At 44.9% G+C, this 21,899-nt stretch overlaps 1 protein-coding gene across 3 annotated transcripts in view; it reads left to right on the top strand.

Moving 5' to 3' along the window:
- The first annotated feature begins 1,726 nt into the window (after positions 1–1,726).
- Positions 1,727–21,899, top strand: part of LOC119964802 (WD repeat-containing protein 47-like) — a 116,699-nt gene continuing 96,526 nt past the window's right edge. The window contains exons 1-3 of one of the 3 annotated variants that reach the window (XM_038794810.1): positions 1,727–2,176; positions 2,647–3,847; positions 17,742–17,925. In XM_038794810.1, coding sequence (XP_038650738.1) covers positions 17,768–17,925 — 158 coding nt within the window. In that variant the 5' untranslated portion in view covers positions 1,727–2,176; positions 2,647–3,847; positions 17,742–17,767. Of the gene's footprint in view, positions 2,177–2,646; positions 3,848–16,850; positions 16,870–17,741; positions 17,926–21,899 lie in introns of those variants that run through there. The other 2 variants (XM_038794809.1, XM_038794808.1) reach the window with 2 other exon arrangements.

The following is a 21,899-nucleotide window of genomic DNA, read 5'->3' as shown; positions in this document are numbered from 1 at the left end:
ACTCTGAGATTTCAGCATTCCTACAATTCTGGAACTTTGTGTTGCCCCATTTTCCTTTGTACATAATTGATGGCCATGCCTTCAGCAGCCAAAACCCTGACCTCTGAAATTCCCTACCTGAACCTTTTTGTCTCTCAATTTCTCCTTTTATGAAGTTCTGTAATACCTATCCCTGCATTGACCACATCTGTTTCAATATATCCTTATGTGGCTCAATGTTGAATTTTGTCTGATGACATGTCTGGGTTATTTTGCCATGTTAAAGCCACAATTTAAATGTAAGTTGTCTCTGTCACATGTACAATAAACATTTTCACCAAATATAATTTTTTTCATATTGTATTCATTTCTTTGCAGGGAGGGATGAGGAGAGAATATGTTTAATCTCTTGCCATGATTTGGGGATCCATTTTTGAATGTTGTCCAGCAGTTTCTAAAATACAACAAATTTAAACAAAGTCAATTTAATTTAAGAAATCTTCTTCTTAATGATGGGTGATTATTTTGAAAGTAAGATTTTTGAAGTTACTTTTCCCATTAAGCCAGTGAATGCGAGCCATAATTTCATATCTTATCGTGCTGGAGGTTTGGACAACTTAAGAAGATGTGATGGTGGATAGTCTGCTGCGATTTTGCAGTAGCCGGACAAAATACATACAGAACATTTTTTTAGCAGGTAGGGAGAGGATACAAATTAATTAAGAGCTGGATGGAATAAAGTGCCAACCTTCAGACGGTCAAAAATTTAGGCCCAATCATTAAAATTCTGCAAATGCCCGAAAAATAAAAATGCACAATGAGTGAAACATTATCCAAGAAGAGTCCAGCGTTAACTCTGTTCCTCTCCTGATAGATGCTGGCAGACCTGCTGAGTTTTTCCAGCATCCTCTGCTCTTGTTTCAGATTCCAGCATTTTGCTTAATTTCGCCATATTTAATCGAACATTTTGTAAACAACAAACATGTTGGAAACGTTTCAAGGCACACAGGGAATGTTTCAGACGAGGGCTCAAGGAGGCGAGAATCCTCGCGCTAGCTACGCCCTGCTGTTTAAAAGAAAATTACCGTGGATGCTAGAATCTGAAACCAAAAGAGAAAACACTGGAAAATCTCAGCAGGTCTGGCAGAATCTGTCGGGATAGGAAAGAGCTAACGTTTCGGGTCCAGATGACCCTTTGTCAAAGCTAAAAGACACAGAAAGTGGGAGATATTTATACTGTAGGTGAGGGAATGAAAGATGAGTCATAGCCACAGAGGCCAAGGGAAAAGAGTGCTAATGGCAGTCCCCAGAGAGAATAAAAGGTGTGAAAGGCCAGATAGCAGGGAAACTAAGATCAGAGACTGGCTGTTGTCAGGACCAAACCGCTTTACACTACTACAACGCTGTCTTTATTTTCTCTTGGAAGCAAAATGACAGCCGACATGTTGTCATGGGTAGCTGAGGTAAACACCGTTATTGTAAGCACTTGGCGAGTTACACACCTAATTGGAGCTCAGTCACAGCACGGGAGCTGGTGTTCGTACTCCGCGGGAGTACGTTTAAAACTGTGTTCAGAATTGGAAGGCAAGTCTATCAGAAGGCACCAACGTATCCCAACAGCATATCCCTGTGTGGGAGACGCGCACACACACTTATTTCACTGAGGCTGCTGCCCGGACCCAGCGGCGGCTCCCGCTGACCCAGGCTGCGCGCGGCGATTGTGCGCGGGCGGCAGTGCCGGCACCGGGCCAACTGCCGCGCCGCGAGCCCCCGGGAGGAAGGCGAAGCGTGCCCTGACTGCGCCATTCATCTGGGGAAGTAGCAGGCTCCATCTGGAACTTTCTGACATAGTGATAAATAAAACCCCAATACAACTTGTGGGTTGGATCGGATCCAAAAAGCTGGCTGGATGATCGCTTAGCCCCGATCCAGCCCGTGGGGGAGGAAAGTCAGCCCCTCCCCGCCGGCGTCCACCTGCTAAATCCTGAGCCCTCGGGCTGGATGCGGCGGCGCGCGTGCGCAGTGCGGTCCCCGGGAGCATTTCCTGCCAGAAAGTGAGATAAGCCGTGGCTGACAGTCAGGGATGGAGAGGGAAAATAACGGTCGGGAGCGAGCGTGGGTAAAAAATCGGGAGTGGTGAGCGAGAAAAATAAACATCAGGACGACTCTCGCTGTGATTATAACTCGCCGATGCACGGTATGAATTTCTAAATGTTATCTGGATGTTTTGAGTTGTCAATGATTGGACGTCTTGGGCGAGTTTATGAGGGCGGCCACCGGCGCCGGTTCCGGGACGATCAATATCTGAAAGGAATGGGAGGGTGAATTTGTCCCTGTGATTGTATATTTGTGTGTGTTTTTTAATCTTTAAAATCCCACTCCGCATTTGTTCACCCGGGGCATGAACACTGAGGCCGTCCCTTTGTGCGATGCGACGGATGGGGTTGCAGCTCCGGGTCGATCATATCGTATCCCTTGTCTCCGGTGTCAAGGTGGGGACCGCCCCCACCCCAATCGTAGCAAAGTGACGGAAACGCCCCTATCAGCTTTCTAAACCCCGATCAAATACACCGGAGGCGGGTGAGGGGAAAACTGAGGGGAAAAGGCTCCCTGAAGCCTGTAAACAGTGTGTCAAGTGAGTACAGGTCTTTGTCTTGATTTCATCAGCAGAACAGGCTGAGTTTCTGATCCAACTCCTGATGTGAAAAAGAGGCAACACTGGAGTCAAGCAGCAGACCAGGAGGCAATACTGGAAACAAGCAGCAGACCAGGAGGCAACACTGGAGACTAGCAGCAGGCCAGGAGGCAACACTGGAGACTAGCAGCAGGCCAGGAGGCAACATTGGAGACTAGCAGTAGGCCAGGAGGCAACACTGGAGACGAGCAGCAGGCCAGGAAGCAACACTGGAGACGAGCAGCCGGCCAGGAGGCAACACTGGAGACGAGCAGCAGGCCAGGAGGCAACACTGGAGACGAGCAGCAGGCCAGGAGGCAACACTGGAGACGAGCAGCAGGCCAGGAGGCAACACTGGAGACACGAGCAGGCCAGGAGGCAATACTGGAAACAGCAGGCCAGTAGGCAAGACGACCAGTGACGTTTCAGGTTTCAGCAGACAATTAGAAGAAAAATTAGGGAGGTTACCAAAGGCATGTTGGAAGGCTTTAGCAAGACCTTTGAAGGTGGGAAAGCAGTTTTGTCAGATTGTTTCAAAGGAAAGGTGTAGGCAAAGCCAGTCAAAATCGGTGCTACTCCATTATTCTATGACAGAAAGGAGAGAGAAAAAACAAGAAACTACAGAAGAATTAATGTTGGGATTTATAGGAATATATAATGAGCAATATATCATTGAGCACTTGAAAACCTGAGCTGACAAAAGAATCAGTACAAATTTGTGGGTCTTTTAATTAATCTGATCAATTTTGTGAGGATACTGACATGGCAGACAAGAGACACTCCATACTGTGTTTTCTGGAAATCTGTAATAAAAAGCAGAACATGCTGAAAAAACTGAGCAGGTCTGGCAGCATCGGGAGAGAGAGAAACGAGAGTTAACATTTTAAGTTGATGACCTTTCATCAGTGAGTCTTTCATCAAAGAGTTCCAGAAGACATTTGTACATTGTTGCCTAAACCCCCTACCTAGCAACACTGAGAATACTTTGTCTGCAATTATTCAAGAAGGAAGTCCAGCATCACCTTCTGATTGGCAACTATGAATGGGCAATAAATGCTATTCTTGCTCATCACGGCTACACCTATACTTAAGTTACATATTTATGCAGTTGCATAGGATTTTTATGACCGCATATCTGAGTATTGTGCGCAACATTGACCTCATTACTCAAGGAAGGATATGCTTGCTGTCGAGGTGAGTGGGTGTGGTGACAACAAATGTTCAGTTTGATTCACTAGAGAGCTTCTTTAGGAGGATAGTTTTAATAGAATGGGTCTACATTTTTTGTAATTTAGAAGATTGAAAGTGATCTCTTGACACATATAAAGTTTTTGGGTTTTGACAGGGTGGATGGTGAAAGGCTGTTTGTCCTTGCTGGAGAGTCTTGATTGAAGGGTCATAACTTCAGAGTAAGTGGTCATCCTTGTGATGAGGCGAACATTGTGAATCATTGTAATTCTGAGCCAGTGCAGTCAATGTATATTCAAGACCTGAGAGTGATAGATTTTTGGATGCTCAGGGAATTGGGTGATAGGACAAGAAAGTAGAGGTCAGAGTGAGGATCAGCCATGATATTACTGAGGAGCAGTACGGCCTACTCCTTCTGTTTCTTGTATCTTGAGATTGAATTTGGGGGAAGAGGTTCCACAAAACAGATTAGCAAACATGAGCTTGCAGCATTGGGGATGACTTTGTGACATGGGTTGGTAATAGAGATAGGAAAATAAAGTAGGATATAATAAAATATAAAAAGTGGTGATCCCAAGGATCTGATCTAATATTCAGCTTTACAACATAATGACTTGGAATTTTGTTTAAAAACTTATTCATGGGATGTGAGCATCGCTGGCAGGCCAGCAATTATTGCTTATACCTGAGTGCATTTAAGAGTGCATTGCTGCGGATCTGGATTCACATGTAGGCTAGGCCTGACTGGGTAAGGGTGTCAGATTTCCTTCCTTAAGAGGATATTGGTGAACCAGATGGGTTTTTACTACAATCATTGTCTTTTTAAAAATATATATTTTATTCCAAACTTATTCAAAAAATTATGAAACATAAACAGTCCAGGAAATATACTCCCCACCACACAATTATATAGTTTGTACAAATTTTCCCCCATTTTCACCCTCCTTCCCACGGCGAAGAACAACTGCTCAAAAATGGTCACGAACATTCCTAACCTTGTCTCAAAGCCCTCCTCAACTTGTATTTAATCTTTTCCAGATGGAGAAAGTCATATAAGTCTCCTAGCTAGGCTGCCACCCCTGGCGACGTTGCCGACTGCCATTACAATAAGATCCTTCACCGGGCAACCAGAGAGGTGAAGACCGCAACATCGGCCGTTTTCCCCCCTCCCCCCTCCCTCCATCAGCTCCGATATTCCGAATATCTCCATCAAAGGGTCTGGCCCAACCTCCGCTCCCACAATCCTCGTTAGTGTTGCAAACACTCCCTCCCAGCATCTCTCGAGCTACTCGCAGCCCGAAAACATGTGTGGGGTTTACTGGTCCCCGCCCACACTTCTCATACTCGTCTACCAGTCCCTGGAAGAACCCACTCATCCTTGCTCGAGTCATATGCACCCGTTGTACCAAATTGTATTGTATCAAGCTCATCCTCGTGCACCAGTAAGTCACCCAGCGTAGTGCCTTGCTCCACACTCCCCAATTTATCTCCCCTCCTAACTCCTCCCACTTCTTAATCTTCACCACCTGCTTGCCTCCCTGTTTCCCCAGCCACCCATATACCCCTCCCACAAACCCGCTCACATCCGTGCCTAGATCTGCCTGTACAACTCCTTTATAGTATCCCCTAAACATCTCATTTAACCTCCCTGGCACCACCTCCCCCTCCCCTGTCTCTGTCCATATCCTCAATATTTCCCTGGACACGGTCTGCCTCCGTAGTTGGTGTGGCCAGTATTCGTCGTCTTCTCCCTGTACTTGTACTGCACCCTCCTTGCCCTACGCAGTTGCCCCACCGCCCTCCCCATCATCAACCTATCAAATTGCCCCTGCAACATTTTCCTTCTCGCCAATTCCTCCGTGGTGGGCGCCCTCGAATACTTCCTGTCTACTCTGACTATCTTGCTCATTAAATGCCCATACTCCTCCCTCCTTTTCCTATCCTCATGTGCCTTGAACGAGATAATCTCTCCTCGGAGCACTGCCTTCAGTAACTTCCAGAGTGTGGCCGCCGACACTTCCCAGTTCTGTTTCAACTCTACTTAGTCTTTAATCACTGACCACACCTTATCACAGAACCCTCTGTCTGCCAGCAACTCTGAATCGAGCCTCCATCCAGGCCTCTGCTCCTGTGCAGATCTAAGCCGAATCTCTAGCTAGTGGGGCGCATGGTCCCAATTTGCTATCCCCGTGTACTCTGCCCCATCCACCCCTACCAGCACCTCACGGCTCACCATGATAAAGTCGATTCTGGAGTATACCCTGTAACATGTGAGAAAAAGGAGTACTCCCTTCCCCAGGGTTCTGAAAAGCGCCACAGCTCCACCATACCCATCCTTTCCATGAACCCTCCCAGGTCCTTTGCCATCCGTATCCTTCTCATTGACCTAGGGCTCGACCGGTCTACCCTAGGCTCTAGAACACAATTAAAGTCTACTTCCATGATCCACTGATGCGCGGCCAACTCCGGGATTTCTGCCAGTAACCTCCTCATAAATCCTACATCGTCCCAATCAGCAACACCACTGGCAGCCCCTCCAATAACCTGCTCACCCTTTCCATTGAGCCCTTCAGGGGTGCCACAGCCCATTCGATGGCCTTCAATCTGTCCTCCTGCATCTCTTTTCTTTGCTGACAGAACTCTCCCCTGATGTAACCCATCAGCTGGTCCATCTGGGGCCTTCCAACCTGCACTGACCATTCCTCCTCCGCCCTCTTTCCAATAGCTGCTGCGCCGCAGGTCTATTCCAACTCCTTGGCCAAGTCTTTCACCCTCTTCTGCCGGATTTGGTAACCGGCAGACATGCCACACCTCGGGATACGGAAGGGGGACCTCCTCCAACCTTCAGCTGCACTTTTCCGTTGAAGTTTCTCCCTTTTTCAGGTAAAAAGAGCTCTTTTCTATGCCTTCAAGCAGGAGCTGCCCGGTGTGTGTCCACTCACACCATGGCTGCCACCGGAAGTCTGCTACAATCATTGTTGCTCGATTTGTTTTTGTTTTTTTAAATTCCAGAATTTTATTGATTTACAATTTCACCAGCTGTTGTGGTGGGATTTGAAGTTGGGTCCCTGGACCATTACCCCTGGTCTCTAGACTACTAGTCTAATGACACTACCACTACGTCACTGCCTAGTGTAGGTAGTTGTGTATCTGAGTTTGCAGGTAACCCTGTTAGGGGATTAGTTGTGCTGATGAGGAGTCACACTGTCAAAGACAGATTGCGACTGGGCAGAACTGTGCAGCGGGGGTTGTGTGTAGGGTAACTGATCATCCATTTTGGTTCCAAGAAAGATTAATAGAATTTTTTTAATGGTTTGAAATTAACAATTCTAGAGGAGCAAAGGGATTTCTGTGTCCATGTACACAATCATTGAAAGTTAGTGCACAGGTAAAAGTAATCACAAATGCTAATTGGATGTTGACTGGACTACAACGGGGTGGAATTGATGCTTCAGTTGTACAGGGCCTTGGTCAGATCCCATCCAGAATATTGGGCGCGATTCTCCCAGACAGGGAGAAATCGTAAGGCTGGCGTCAAAACCGGGCGGGTTTGACGCCAGCCTCCCCCTCCCCGACCGGGAACTGATTCTGGTCCCCGGTCGGGGCTAGTATGCCGCGGCCGTGAACTCCGGCGTTGCGGGCTTAACGAATTTCGTTAAGCCCGCTTGCCAGAATTTGCGACGGCTGACGTGTCGCATGACGTCAGCCGCGCATGCGCGGATTGGAAGACTCCAACCCGCGCATGCGCGGATGACGTCATCGTGCATTTGCGCGAAACCCGCGCATGCGCGGGCTGGGATGCCCCTCAGCCGCCCCGCGAATTGATACAGCGGGGCGGCGGAAGGACAAAGAGTGCGCGGGAATCTGCCCAGCTGCCTGCGATCGGTGCCCACCGATCGCGGGCCCATGGCACCCTTGGCACGGCCGTGGTACTGCCGTGCCAATCGGTGCCATGGTTGCCAAGATCGGGACTTTACGGCCGTTTTTACGAATGGCCAGACCAGGTGTGTTTGCCGTTCGTAAAAATGGCCGTAAAGGGCTTGGAATTTGGCCCATCGGCCAGCTGAGAATCGCTGCTCGCCGTAAAAAAACGGCGCCAGCGATTTGTGTCGGGAGTCCGGCGTTGGGGGGGGGGGAGAGAATAGCGGGAGGGCGTCGGACTAGCGTGGCCGTAAAAATTTACGACCCCCGCTATTCTCCGCACCGTCGTGAGTGCGGAGAATTGCGCCCATTGTGTTCAATTTTGGGTATTACAGCTGAAAAGATGTTGGTCTTGAAAATAAAGACTTGCAATTCTAGAGCTCCTTTGATGACCTCAGGGGATACAAGACCTGTGATGAACTGAAAATCGCTTATTATCACAAGTAGGCTTCCAATGAAGTTACTGTGAAAAGCCCCTAGTCGCCACATTCCAGCGCCTGTTCGGGAGGCTGGTACGGAAATTGAACTGTGCTGCTGGCCAGCCTTGGTCTGCTTTCAAAGCCAGCGATTTAGCCCTGTGCTAAACCAACCCCTTGATGAGCAACCTCGGCCGATAAGTGGGCTGCATGAGTGGCCCTCCTTCATCTCAATGAGCCATAAGATTGAAATCAGTCATGTGCACTAATCATGACCCATGAATAAGATTAAATACATTTAATAAATGTCAAATATTCCAATGTTATACAAAATACTTAATCATTTATATATTAGTAGAATTGTCATTAACTTCAAATGGTAAAATCAAAATAAATATTTACTTAAGTACAAAAGTAACACCAAAAAGGGTCACCGATTCGACCGGTGTCATAACCAAGACAGTCTCTTGGGATTGGGTAATTCTGATAACTGCACTTGTGTACCTTGTAGAGCGTGCTGATAGTACCATTGCAGCGTTTTGGATGCAGAAGGAGCACACGACTCTGGCAGTCAGTATGTGCATCAGCATGCGCCTCACTTGACATCGGATATAGGAGCAGAATTAGCCCACTTGGCCCATCGAGCCTGCTATGCCATTCGATCATGGGTGATATGTACTTCATCCCTGTTCTCCTTCATCCTGTAACCCCTGATCTTCATGATTAATCAAGAAATCCCCTTATTGATCATGAACACTATATTGGGGTCCTGTTACCTACAGTGCTACAGAGCAAGAGCTGGATAGTGAAATCAGCCAGAATAGTTATTTTTTAGAACTCCTGAACTGGGAGCAGGAGTAGGCAGTTTAATCTTTCGAGCCCGCTCCACCGTTCAATACGATCATGGCTTAAGCCATCCTGGTCTTAACTCCACCGCCCTACCAGTTCTCCATATACCAGCAACCCATTACCAGTTTAAAAATCTGTCTAACTCCTCAAATTTACTGACTGTCCCACCACACTCTGGGGTAACAAATTCCACAGATTCACAACCCTTTGGGAGAAGTAGTTTCTCCTCAACTCTGTTTTAAATTTGCCACCTCTTATCCTAAGACATGTCCTTGCTTTGTGTGCATAACACTTTAGTAATACCAATAGGAAAACAGTCAAAATCTGGAAACCCTGCATGTAGGCAACGGTCATGAAAATGTCTTGCGGGCTACACTCAGGACCTTGATGGGCTGCAGGTTTCAGATCGCTGTCCGAGACGCTTTACAGTCAATTAGTACTTTTTTGACATTGTAGTTACTAATGTAAAGTGAGAATCTCAGCACAAACAGCATTATGATGATGGCCAGATAATCTGCTTTTAAATGAGACTGATTGAAGGATAAATATTAGCCAAGTCATTGCGAGGACTCCCCCGGCACTGATTTGAATCGTGCTGAGGGATCTTCTAGCACACCTGAGAGAGCAGACTGGTGGGCCTTTGGTTAGTAGGCCAGTGAGCTTAACGTCGGTAGTAGGGAAGATGCTGGAATCTATCATCAAGGAAGAAATAGCGAGGCACCTGGATAGAAATTGTCCCATTGGGCAGACGCAGCATGGGTTCATAAAGGGCAGGTCGTGCCTAACTAATTTAGTGGAATTTTTTGAGGACATTACCAGTGCAGTAGATAACGGGGAGCCAATGGATGTGGTATATCTGGATTTCCAGAAAGCTTTTGACAAGGTGCCACACAAAAGGCTGCTGCATCAGATAAAGATGCATGGCATTAAGGGTAAAGTAGTAGCATGGATAGAGGATTGGTTAATTAATAGAAAGCAAAGAGTGGGGATTAATGGGTGTTTCTCTGGTTGGCGATCAGTAGCTAGTGGTGTCCCTCTGGGATCTGTGTTGGGCCCACAATTGTTCTCAATCTACATAGATGATTTAGAGTTGGGGACCAAGGGCAATGTGTCCAAGTTTGCAGATGACACTAAGATGAGTGGTAAAGCAAAAAGTGCGGAGGATACTGGAAGTCTGCAGAGGGATTTGGATAGGTTAAGTGAATGGACTAGGGTCTGGCAAATGGAATACAATGTTGACAAATGTGAGGTTATCCATTTTGGTAGGAATAACAGCAAATGGGATTATTATTTAAACAATAAAATATTAAAGCATGCTGCTGTGCAGAGAGACCTGGGTGTGCTAGTGCATGAGTCACAGAAAGTTGGTTTACAGGTGCAACAGGTGATTAAGAAGGCAAATGGAATTTTGTCCTTCATTGCTAGAGGGATGGAGTTTAAGACTAGGGAGGTTATGTTGCAATTGTATAAGGTGTTAGTGAGGCCACACCTGGAGTATTGTGTTCAGTTTTGGTCTCCTTACTTGAGAAAGGACGTACTGGCATTGGAGGGTGTGCAGAGGAGATTCACGAGGTTAATCCCAGAGCTGAAAGGGTTGGATTACGAGGAGAGGTTGAGTAGACTGGGACTGTACTCGTTGGAATTTAGAAGGATGAGGGGGGATCTTATAGAAACATTTAAAATTATGAAGGGAATAGATAGGATAGATGCGGGCAGGTTGTTTCCACTGGCAGGTGAAAGCAGAACTAGGGGACATAGCCTCAAAATAAGGGGAAGTAGATTTAGGACTGAGTTTAGGAGGAACTTCTTCACCCAAAGGGTTGTGAATCTATGGAATTCCTTGCCCAGTGAAACAGTTGAGGCTCCTTCATTAAATGTTTTTAAGGTAAAGATAGATAGTCTTTTAAAGAAAAAAGGGATTAAGGGTTATGGTGTTCGGGCCGGAAAGTGGAGCTGAGTCCACAAAAGATCAGCCATGATCTCATTGAATGGCGGAGCAGGCTCGAGGGGCCTGATGGCCTACTCCTGCTCCTAGTTCTTATGTTCTTACGTTAATGACTCATCCCAAACACAGCACCTCTGATAGTATAGGATTCCCTAAATACTGCACTGTTAACCTGCCATTTTGATGTTATGTCTGTAGATTAGGATTTGATAGCAGACTTTGATTCAGGTTAGAGTGCTGCTACTGACTGACATGGGATTGAGTTGCCAGTACAAAAACAGAATGTAAAAAGTCCAATTGATGACAAATTGTGTTACTTGGCTTGTATTCTTTTGCATTTGGAATATTGAGGAGAGACCTATGTGAGGCTTTTAAAATGCTCCAGTGATTCGATGTAGTAAATAGAGAAGCTGTTTCCTCTGGTTGGACATTCTAGAACATGGGGGCAAAATCTTAAAATTAGAGAGAGCCCATAGGAGCGAAACCGGTAAGCACCTTTTCACACGCATGGTAATGGAAGCCTGGAATTTGCTTCCACAAAAGAATTGTTTGCTGGTTTAATTGACGTTTTCAAGTCCTGAGATTGATAATCTTTTTAGGAAAGGTTGTCAGGGAACATGGAACAATGGCTGATAAATGCAACCGAGGTACAGATCAACCTTAATCTAGTTGAATGGTAGAACAGGCTTGAGGAGGTGATGGGTGTGAGGAGGCTTTCAGTGCAGTCATAAGATGAGAATTGAGGTAGAAATACTGTGTTAATGATGAATAATATATAGATTTTGAAGCTCCATTCAAGTCACATCAGACACTGAAGCAGAGTTTCCTCTAAACTGTGTGGTTGTGCAGCAACCCAGAATTTTCCGCAGCTGCTGAGCACAAGTTGCCCCATTTTAAGTTACTGTGCGTGTGCAGAAGAAAGGTTAAAGGAGCTACACACAATAAATTTTGTACTGGTGGTGGGTAGGAGAAACTGGAGCAACCAGGCAGAATAGGGTGTAGAGCAAATGGTGGGAGATGAACAGGATGAATGAACTTGCTCGTAAATTGGAGACGTTTATGGCTCATATAGAAGTGCACATTGGACTAGGAATTACACAACATAGTTGTTATGGGTTCAATGTGATAGGGTAGTAGACTCGAGTGTCCCAAAATGATCTAGCTGAAGGAGCATACTTGAAACATGTCCAAGATAACTATGCAGATTGTTTGACAAAGTGTGAGAAATATTTTCTATGGTTAACTTCTTCAAAGCCTGATTGTTCTCCCTATTTTCTCTCTACCTCTGGAAGTAAAACTATGGCTGAGAATTTCCTGTAGCACCATTTTACACCAACATCTTTTGTTTGTCAGTTTGTTAACTTTTCCTGAGCATCTGAGACTACACTGTAGAATAAAAAGACCTACTGTGATTAAAGTGTAACAAAGAAATACCCTTTGGTTTTGCCCTGTCTTGTCAAACCTCATATTGATATTGGTGAAACAACTCCAGAAGTCTTTTTCAGTAATAATTTAAATTAGACTATAAGATTGCTGCTGCTGAAGTGGTGTCAGGCAGTTCAAGCCCCTTACCATCTCTTGAACATGATCTTTAAATGAAACATTAGATTCCGAGATCATAGCTTTTCTGCAGGATCAGCTATGCATATCAGAGATTACAAGTTATATCCTTTTGTCATTGTGAATGTGCTAAAAAGACGGGCTTTCATTTATGTAGTGCCTGTCATCACCGAATGGTTCACGTGCTACATAATCAATGTGACAACCAATTTGAGCATGACAACTTCTCCACAAACAACAATGCAGTAGCAACAAGATGATCTGGTTTTCTTTCTATGGTCAATAGGATAAATTTTGTCCAGGACACCAACGTAACTCCCCTGCTCTTTTCGGTAATGCCACTGGATCTTTTACGTCCACCTGAGAGAGCAGATGGGGTTATGCTTTAATGCTAGGTGACAGTGCAACTGACAAACCTATTGATGCACCATCAATTGGACTCAAATAGTGAAGTAGTTCAAAACAACAGGCTTTAATACACTAGATGTGTGCCCGGCAGTAGACGTACAGAGAAAGGCCGACTGCCAGCCGATACGGGTTCTTATACCCCGCCTTGTAGGTGGAGCTACCAACCTCTCAGCCAATCGGTGGGTAGTCACATGACTAGCCTCAGCCAATTGGCAGAGAGGCACATGACTTGCCTGGGCCAATGGGCAGCGAGTCTTCTGCACCAATGGCAGCATGGTTCTAAGGTACCGTAATCTCCCTAGTCATACTACCACACCTATTTCCTGCTCTTTCCCTCCAGTTGACCATTCTACCTCTACCTTGAGTTTACTACTCAAAACACAATACTCTGTGGATGCTTGAAATCTGAAATACAAATAGTAAATGGGGAAGTACTCCGGTAGCATCTGTGGAGAGTTAACCTTTCAGTCTGTCACCTTTCAGTTTTGTTTACTAATGCCTTCTGACCTACAATAACTCATATTTTAAATTCTCATTCTTCTGTTGAAGTTACTTCATGATCTGACGTACCATTTTCTGTAACCTGCTGCATCACACAACCCCGCTTCCTCCGGTGCCCTCATTCTTTGACCAGCCCCCTTTGAGACATTTCTTCCCCCGCCTCCCCAAACATTAGCAGTTGTTTTTTCGGCTGCTTCGGCCTCTCTTATGTATGAAACATCTATGAAGCAAGTGCCATGAAACATTTTTCTGGATGAAAGGCACTATATAGATGCAAGTTATAATACTCTTCAAAGATGAGCATAGGTGGCCTGCTCAGAATTATTTTAACTATTAACTAATACCTCCAAAAACAAATTAGGTGACTATTTGTCTTGGTGCTCTGGGTTGCAGGCAGATGTCTGGGTATATTTACTTGTGTAACAACATAAACTGCACTTCAAAGTTACTCATGCTGGGTTATTTTGGAATGTCTGAGGCAATATAAATTGCCGTGCAGTTGAAATTCCTTTGCTTTACAATATAAAAATATCAAAGTACACATACAAAGGTATTGAAATTTTATATTGCACTTAAAATTTTGCTTGCCAACACATTAGTTAGTAATTCTTTTTTAAAGGTCTTAGTAACAAAAGAATGCATGGATATTGCAGATTTTTCTTCATCACAATCAATGTATATAGTAGTTAGATCACTACCCCAGAATATTGTTCTAATCCAGTGTACAATTTATACATTTGGTTGTGCTGTAATATTAGATGAAGAATTCTTTTTCAGGAACTCTTTGATTTCGATTTTAAAACCACAGCAGACGTCCACTGGTCGTTGAAACTAATTTGACATCTTAAAATATAGCAGCTATGATCTGATTTGACTGAAAAAAAGCTTAGTTCACAAAAATGTCTAAGGACAACTCATTGCTTGCATGAGGTATACTGAAGAAAAGAACGCAAAGTAATAGTCAGAAGAAGCTAATGTTTGCAGTTACTCATCATCTTGAGTGTCTGAGGATGTGAACCACATTAGCATCAAAATGGAAGACTTGTCGAGCTGCTTGAGAAAAGTTGGAACTTAATGACTGGAAGAAAGGATCGATACCGTGGTATTTAAAAATAAAGTCTTAATTTTTTTGCTTCAATACTTTGAATCTGACTGAAAATTTATATTTAGTATTTGGTACAAAGATCATCCTGAGATCAAAATAGAACTAGTGCCCAGGCCTAATAGCTGAAATGCACTGTTACCCATGTACTTTTTAAACACTTCAATTATGAAATATTAGCAGACATGCTCTGCCATTTCCCTTTCTGAAGACAGACTTCTGCTCCATCTTTTTGGAGAAGCTCATGGGTTTCAGCTGTTCTGATGACGCAAACCAGTCTTTTCAAATTTTTAAAATTCATTCAAGGGGTGTGTCTTTGCTGGCTAGATCAGAAGAATTTATTGCTGTCCTCAATTGCCCTTGAGAAGATGGTGTTGAGCTGCCTACTTGAAGTGCTGCAGTCCATGTGATGTAGGTACACCCACAGAGCTGTTGGGAAGGGAGGTCCAGGATTTTGACTTGGTGACAGTGAAGGAATGTTGACATATTTCCAAGACAGGATGGTGAATGGCTTGGAGGGGAACTTCCAAGTGGTGGTGTTCCCATGTATCTGCTGCCCTTGTCCTTCTAGATGGTTGTGGGTTTGGAAGGCACTGTCTAAAGAGAATTGGTGAGTACAATGCAGCTTATAGATGGTACACACTGCTGCAGCCACTGCGTATCGGTAGTCGAGGGAGTGAATGAATTGATATACATATAAGTCAATCTCTTGCTGAAGTTTTGGAACAGTAAGCTTGGAAGGCTGTTTGGTTTAAAATACCTCGTGAGCTTGTTTTGTTTTTCCTTCAGCAGCTTTGGGACGGTCCTTCAAAGTTAGCTTAGTTATTTTAAAAACAATCTGGTAATTGAGAGAGCCTGAAATATTGACAGCTAATGAGTTAACCAACAGAACTTTTCATTAAACCACAGAAATTGTGCTCATGCTTGCCTGTTTTTTCAGTCAGTTCCATTTCAAATCACCTGTTTTTCTACCTTTTAATTCCCAAAACGTTCAGCAAGTCCATCTCTTTTCCTCCTCCTCCTTTCTTAGATTAATCAAATGCAAGTAAACTTAGATTGTCTACCTCTACCACTAGTTCCCTTTGTTTGAGGCACAGGAGAGTGACCTGGGATGACTCTTTTTGGAATAGTGCCCCATTTCCCATGGCATTTTTACATTGCATAGGAACTGTGGGTGTACCTGTACATCATGGACTGAAGCGGTTCAAGAAGGCCATTACAACACCATCTTTTCAACAGCAATTGGGGATTGGCAAGGGCAATGTTTTCAGTGTGTTGGTCACGACCCAAGGTGGGTGTCGGGAGGGTCGCGGAGTAAACGATCATGGCTTTTCCCCAGTGGTCCCGATTGCAGAAGAAACAGCCAACAGCAACTATTTGCATTTTTATTGAGAATGGCAGCCACTGCCACCTTTTTGAATAAGAAGGAACTGAGGCTGTGTGCAGTCTTCCGAACAGAAGCGGCAGCAATGAGCAGGTCACGTGCCTTGCATGTATGCTTGATGTCAGGCGTCCTGCCTTGTATATATGTGCTTTTGTCGCCAAATCACTGAAGCGAGCGTCTTCCATTTTCTAGTTGCTGGCAAGGTCAAGAGGAGTGTCAGTGATGATGGATCATTTTCTTACAAGTAGGAGATGGCCGGAGACACAAATAGGCAGTGTATCTACTGGCCAGGATCTCTCAACTGAATCTGTTGGGGAGAGCTGCTGCAGAGAGTCCAGGGCAGGACAGAGCAGTGCTAGTTTTAGCTCTATACAGAGCTCCAAGGCCTCTATTTAACAGCCGACAAAGAAGAAAATTAACTCAGGAACAAGGTAGTATATAGATGATTTATTGAGGCATGGTTCTGTCAATTATGCAGTGCAAATAAGGATGCAATGCCCATGTGTGTTATATGCAGGAAAGTACTTGCAAATGAGAGAAATTTCAGATTTAAAAAACAAAAGTGGTTAGTGAAAAATTCAGTTTGAGGTTGAGACACTAAAGTTCGTTATTAACTTATAGCGGACTCCAATTGAAAATTCTACGCTGCTGTGCCTGACTTGCGATAGCACATTGAAAACACGCCAAAACCCCATGAGGCTGTCAGCATTCTGGAATAGCATCCCCCAGGAGATTCCATGCTAAGTAAAACAAACATTTTGTTGCTATTCACTTCATGACGACCTTTATGTGCAAGGTTGGAATTTCTATTCTCTCAAAGATGAAGTCGACACAAAGGATTTGGCTGAAGTCTACACCTGATGTGCACATTGCCATCTCCTTCTTTGAATCTGATTGGATTGAGATCGTTAGGACTGAGCAGGCTCCCCTTTTGCATTGGCGGTAAGCAAACGTGGTGTGGGCTGCGAAGATTGGCCGGCATGGGTTGCTAAGGTGGGCCGGTTGGCACAAATAGGTCCCAGGGGGATAAAAATTTGAAAAGCACTGTATTTGGGACACCCAAATACTGTGGGGACAGGGGATGGGACAGTTTTTAAAACTGATATACACAACTGGAGACTAAAATATTCATCCCCTCATACTGTAATGCTCAGATGTGTCAAGCCATCTATCATTTTGCAGTGCCTAAAATTGCATATTTTTATTGTAGTGACACTGAGGCGTTTAATAACTATTAATAGCATTAATGGACTGTATTCTTGGAGAGAGGAGTATATGACAACTTTTACTGCTGCCATATTGAAACAATTCAAATGCTTTGTGTAGTGAATTAAGGTGTGTGACCATTTGTGGAAATGTACTGGATAAGAATGTTAAAAGTACAGATGTGCATTGCACACTTCCTCCTCTTTGGCTCTGATAGAACGTTTGCATAATTTCTGGAACCTCGACAATAGTAAGAAAGTCTGCAGTGTTTAACAGTTGTCAAAATTCTTCTGACAAAAGAATGCTCTATATTTTAAAAATAAATTATATTACAAATGAAAGAGCGCATATTATATAATAAGCTGGAAACTTGATTTAAAGATACCAATGCTTGCTGATATTTTGGACACTAATGATATTTTCTACTTGTTGAAAATCTGTATTGCCTACTGAAGAAATCTGTCTACCGTGCACATTTAATTCTGACTTTGCAGAACTATAAATGCTATAAATTCTGTGGCTCACAGAATGAAACTAACTGAAAGTTAATTTCAGTGCAAAGTACAAAGGTGACATTTGTTTCTTAAAACTGTATCCTTTATTTATAGGTCAGCTCACTTGGAAAGCTGTAATCATGACAGCCGAGGAGACAATAAATGTTAAAGAGGTGGAAATAATAAAACTAATCCTGGATTTTCTTAATTCAAGGAAACTCCATATTAGTATGCTATCTCTTGAGAAAGAGAGTGGTGTTATAAATGGACTCTATTCAGATGACATGCTCTTCCTCAGGTATGTGGTATAGCTTATTTTAATTTTGTATGTGGATGAAATAACATTTCTAAATGTAAATGTTAATTCTGCTATATTTACACTCCCTGTATACTCATCTTTTGTTCATTATCATTTTGTTCATTATCGCTCCATTTTTCTTTGCACCATCATTGCTTTTGTCATTTATTAACTCTTGCCCGCGATGGTATCAGGGCTTTGGTTTTGTTCTTTCCTGCCCCTCCATTTGATTGTTGTACTTGGTTTTTAAAAATACTTTTATTGAACATTTTTTGAAAACAAAAATACAAAACAGATAGACAATCCCAAAAACAAACATTTCCCCCTCCAGACTTTGACGGTGATCAGTTCCTTGAAATACATGACAAATGGCTGCCATCTTATGTAAAACCTCCCAATTGAATCGCTCAACTTGCATTTAATTTTCTCAAGGTACAAAAACTCCATGAGATCCCCCAGCAGTGCCAAGGCACTGGGTGGAGAGGCTGACCTCCATCCCAACGGAACCTACTTGCGAGCAATTAGCAAGGCAAAGGCTAAAATATCGGCACCCACATCTGTCTGCGGGTCCTACACTACAAAAATAGCTTCTAAGGGACCAGGTTTCAATTCCCTTTGTAAGATCGCTGACATGGTGCTGAAGAAGGAACCCCAGAAGTACGCTAGCTCAGGACATGCCCAGAACATGTGTACATGATTCGCTGGGCCTCGCCCACACCACGCACACCTATCTTCTGCCCCCTCAAACACTCGATTCCTCCGAGCCCTTGTTAAATGGACCTGAGTTGGCATTCACCCTCCACAGGCCTTCACACCACGCCCTGTCCTCCACTCCACCCCACCCAGTGTCTCCTGATCCCGACACCAGCCCAACACCTTCTCCGCGTTCGCTGCCCAGTGATACTCCATCCGGTTGGGCAGCATCAAGCCCCCAGTCTGCAGGTCCCTCTCTAGGACCCTTTTCCGAATCCCCGCCACCTGACCCGCCCATATAAACAACAAGATCAAACCTTCCACCGCTACAAAAAGCACCTTTGGTAGAAACACCAGAAGGCAGTAGAATAAAAACAAACACTGCTGCAAAATATTCATCTTCACCGATTATGCAGAAGGAGACTGTCCAGCTCTGTAAATCTGCCTTAACCCTCCTCACTAAACTCGTAAAATTTAACTTTCAGAGCCATGCCAATCTGAGCCACCTGCACCCCTAAGTATCTAAAACGGGACCTCGTTAAACAAAATTGCATTACCCCCAAGTTAACCCCCCTTCTCTGACAGAGTGACTGAAAATATTTGCTTTTTTTCCAAATTCAATTAGGATCATAGAATTTACAGTGCAGAAAGAGGCCATTTGGCCTATCGAGCATGCACACTGGTCCTTGGAAAGAGCATCCCACCTCCATCCTGTCCCAGTAAACCCAACTAACCTTTTTGGACACTAAGGGCAATTTAGCATGGCCAATCCACCTAACCAGCACGTCTTTGGACTGTAGGAGCGGAGCACCCAGAGCAAACCCACACAGACACGGGGAGAACATGCAGACTCCGCACAGATGGTGACCCAAGCCGGGAATTGAACATGGGGCCCTGGAGCTGTGAAGTAACAGTGCTAACCACTGTGCTACCGCGCCGCTATGTATACCCAGAGAAAGCCCAAAACCGCCTTAACAGACCCATTATGTCCCCCATCGTGGGCACCGGGTCCGTAATGTACAACAATAGGTCATTGGGATAAGTGACCCGCACCCCCTGCCCATTATCCCCCTCCACTTATCAGAACTTCTCAATGCGATGGCCGCGGCTCAATCAGCAATGCAAATAAGTGGAGGGACATGAGGCACCCTTGCCTCGTTTCCCTATGCAACTGAAAATAACCTGAGCTAATATTATTTGTCTGAACACAATCCCTTGGTTACTTGTGCAACAGTTTGACCCATGACACAAGCTTGGGCCCTATCCCGAACCACTCCAACACCGCAAACATGTACCCCCACTCTATCCTCTCAAACGCCTTTTCAGCATCTAACATCACTATCACCCCCCCCCCCCCCCTCCCCACCTGAGAGAGGACCACTTTCAATAGGCACCACACATTGGAAGATAATCGTGCACCACACATTGGAAGATAATCGCCTACCCTTCACAAAACCAGTTTGATCCTCTCTGACCACCTGCGGGAGACACCCCTCCAACTAACTTAACAATGATATTGGCCGGTATGATCCACACTGACCCAAAAGTGAAATGGGCGCCTGACTCATCAGCTCCAGGAACGAGCTCGGGCACCGAGTCCTCAAACGCCTCCACCAATAACGGCACCAATTGGTCTGCAAACTTAATATAAAATTCCGCAGGAAAGCCATCCGGACACCGGTGCCTTCCCCGACTGCATACTCCCTATCGCCTTCCTAACTTCCTCCAACCACAACGGCTCCTCCAACATTCTCATTCTTCCTCTTCCACCCTTGGACACTCCAACCCCTCCGAATCATCCGCCAGCAGCTCTGATTCTTGTTAAACCTACGTACTCCTCCACCACTGTGGCCATACATACATAAAAACCCAGATCCGCTAGCAGCCCCACATCCAAACTCCACACCAGCCGTTGGGCAGGCCCCCTTTCCAAAGCCATGTCCAGGTGAAGAGCATGGTCAGAAATCACAGTCGCTGAATACTCTACTTTCCTCGTCCGAGCAACAACGACGTCCCCGTTATTAAAAAAAATTGATCCGAGAGTAGATCTTGTGCACTGGCAAGAAAAAGGAGAACTCCCTCCCTCCCTCCCTCCCTCCGGGTGCAAAATTGCCATGGGTCCGCTCCCCCCATATCTTTCAAAGAGGTCACCGACCTTGGATTGGAGTGGTCCACTTTCTGGTTGACCACACAATCACACACCAAAAAGATTAACTGATGTGTGTCCATGCTCGGGATTGCCGCCGCCATCCTCTTCATAAAATCTACATCATCCCAATTTGGGGCATAAATACTCGCAAAAACCACCGATTTACCCTCCGACACCCCTTAACCATAACATACCTCTCCCTCCTCCCCCCACCCCGCATCGGCTCTTGGATTCTTTACAGGTGAGAGAACTCTTGCCTGTTTGTAGGCCTCTCAAAAAGAAAAAGGAGGCATTTGTCAGGGCTAGAAGGCTGGGAACAGACAAAGCCTGTGTGGAATATAAGGAAAGTAGGAAGGAACTTGAGCAAGGAGTCAGGAGAGCTAGAAGGGGTCACGAAAAATCATTGGCAAATAGGGTTAAGGAAAATCCCAAGGCTTTCTTCAAGTACATAAAAAGCAAGAGCGTAGCCAGGGAAAGGGTTGGCCCACTGAAAGATAGGCAAGGGAATCTGTGTGAAGCCAGAGGAAATGGGCGAGTTACTAAATGAATACTTTGCATCAGTATTCACCAGAGAGAAGGAATTGGTGGATGTTGAGTCTGGAGAAGGGTGTGTAGATAGCCTGAGTCACATTGAGATCCAAAAAGACGAGGTGTTGGGCATCTTGAAAAATATTATGGTAGATAAGTCCCCAGGGTCTGATGGGATCTACCCCAGAATACTGAAGGAGGCTAGAGAGGAAATTGCTGAGGCCTTGACAGAAATCTTTGGATCCTCACTATCTTCAGGTGTCTTCCGGAGGACTGGAGAATAGCCAATGTTGTTCCTTTGTTTAAGAAGGATAGCAAGGATAATCCAGGGAACTACAGGCCGGTGAGCCTTACGTCAGTGGTAGGGAAATTACTGGAGAAAATTCTTCAAGACAGGATCTGGTCCCATTTAGAAACAAATGGACGTATTAGCGAGAGGCAGCATGGTTTTGTGACTGTGAGGTCGTGTCTCACTAACTTGGTAGAGTTTTTCGAAGAGGTCACAAAGATGATTGATGCAGGTACGGCAGTGGATGTTGTCTATATGGACTTCAGTAAGGCTTTTGACAAGGTCCCTCATGGTAGACTGGTACAAAAGGTGAAG

Source organism: Scyliorhinus canicula, chromosome 4, assembly GCF_902713615.1.
Source record: "Scyliorhinus canicula chromosome 4, sScyCan1.1, whole genome shotgun sequence".
Taxonomy (NCBI): Eukaryota; Metazoa; Chordata; class Chondrichthyes; order Carcharhiniformes; family Scyliorhinidae; genus Scyliorhinus; species Scyliorhinus canicula.
The sequence above is the reverse complement of the archived record's forward strand: the minus strand, read 5'-3'. Positions and strand labels throughout refer to the sequence as shown.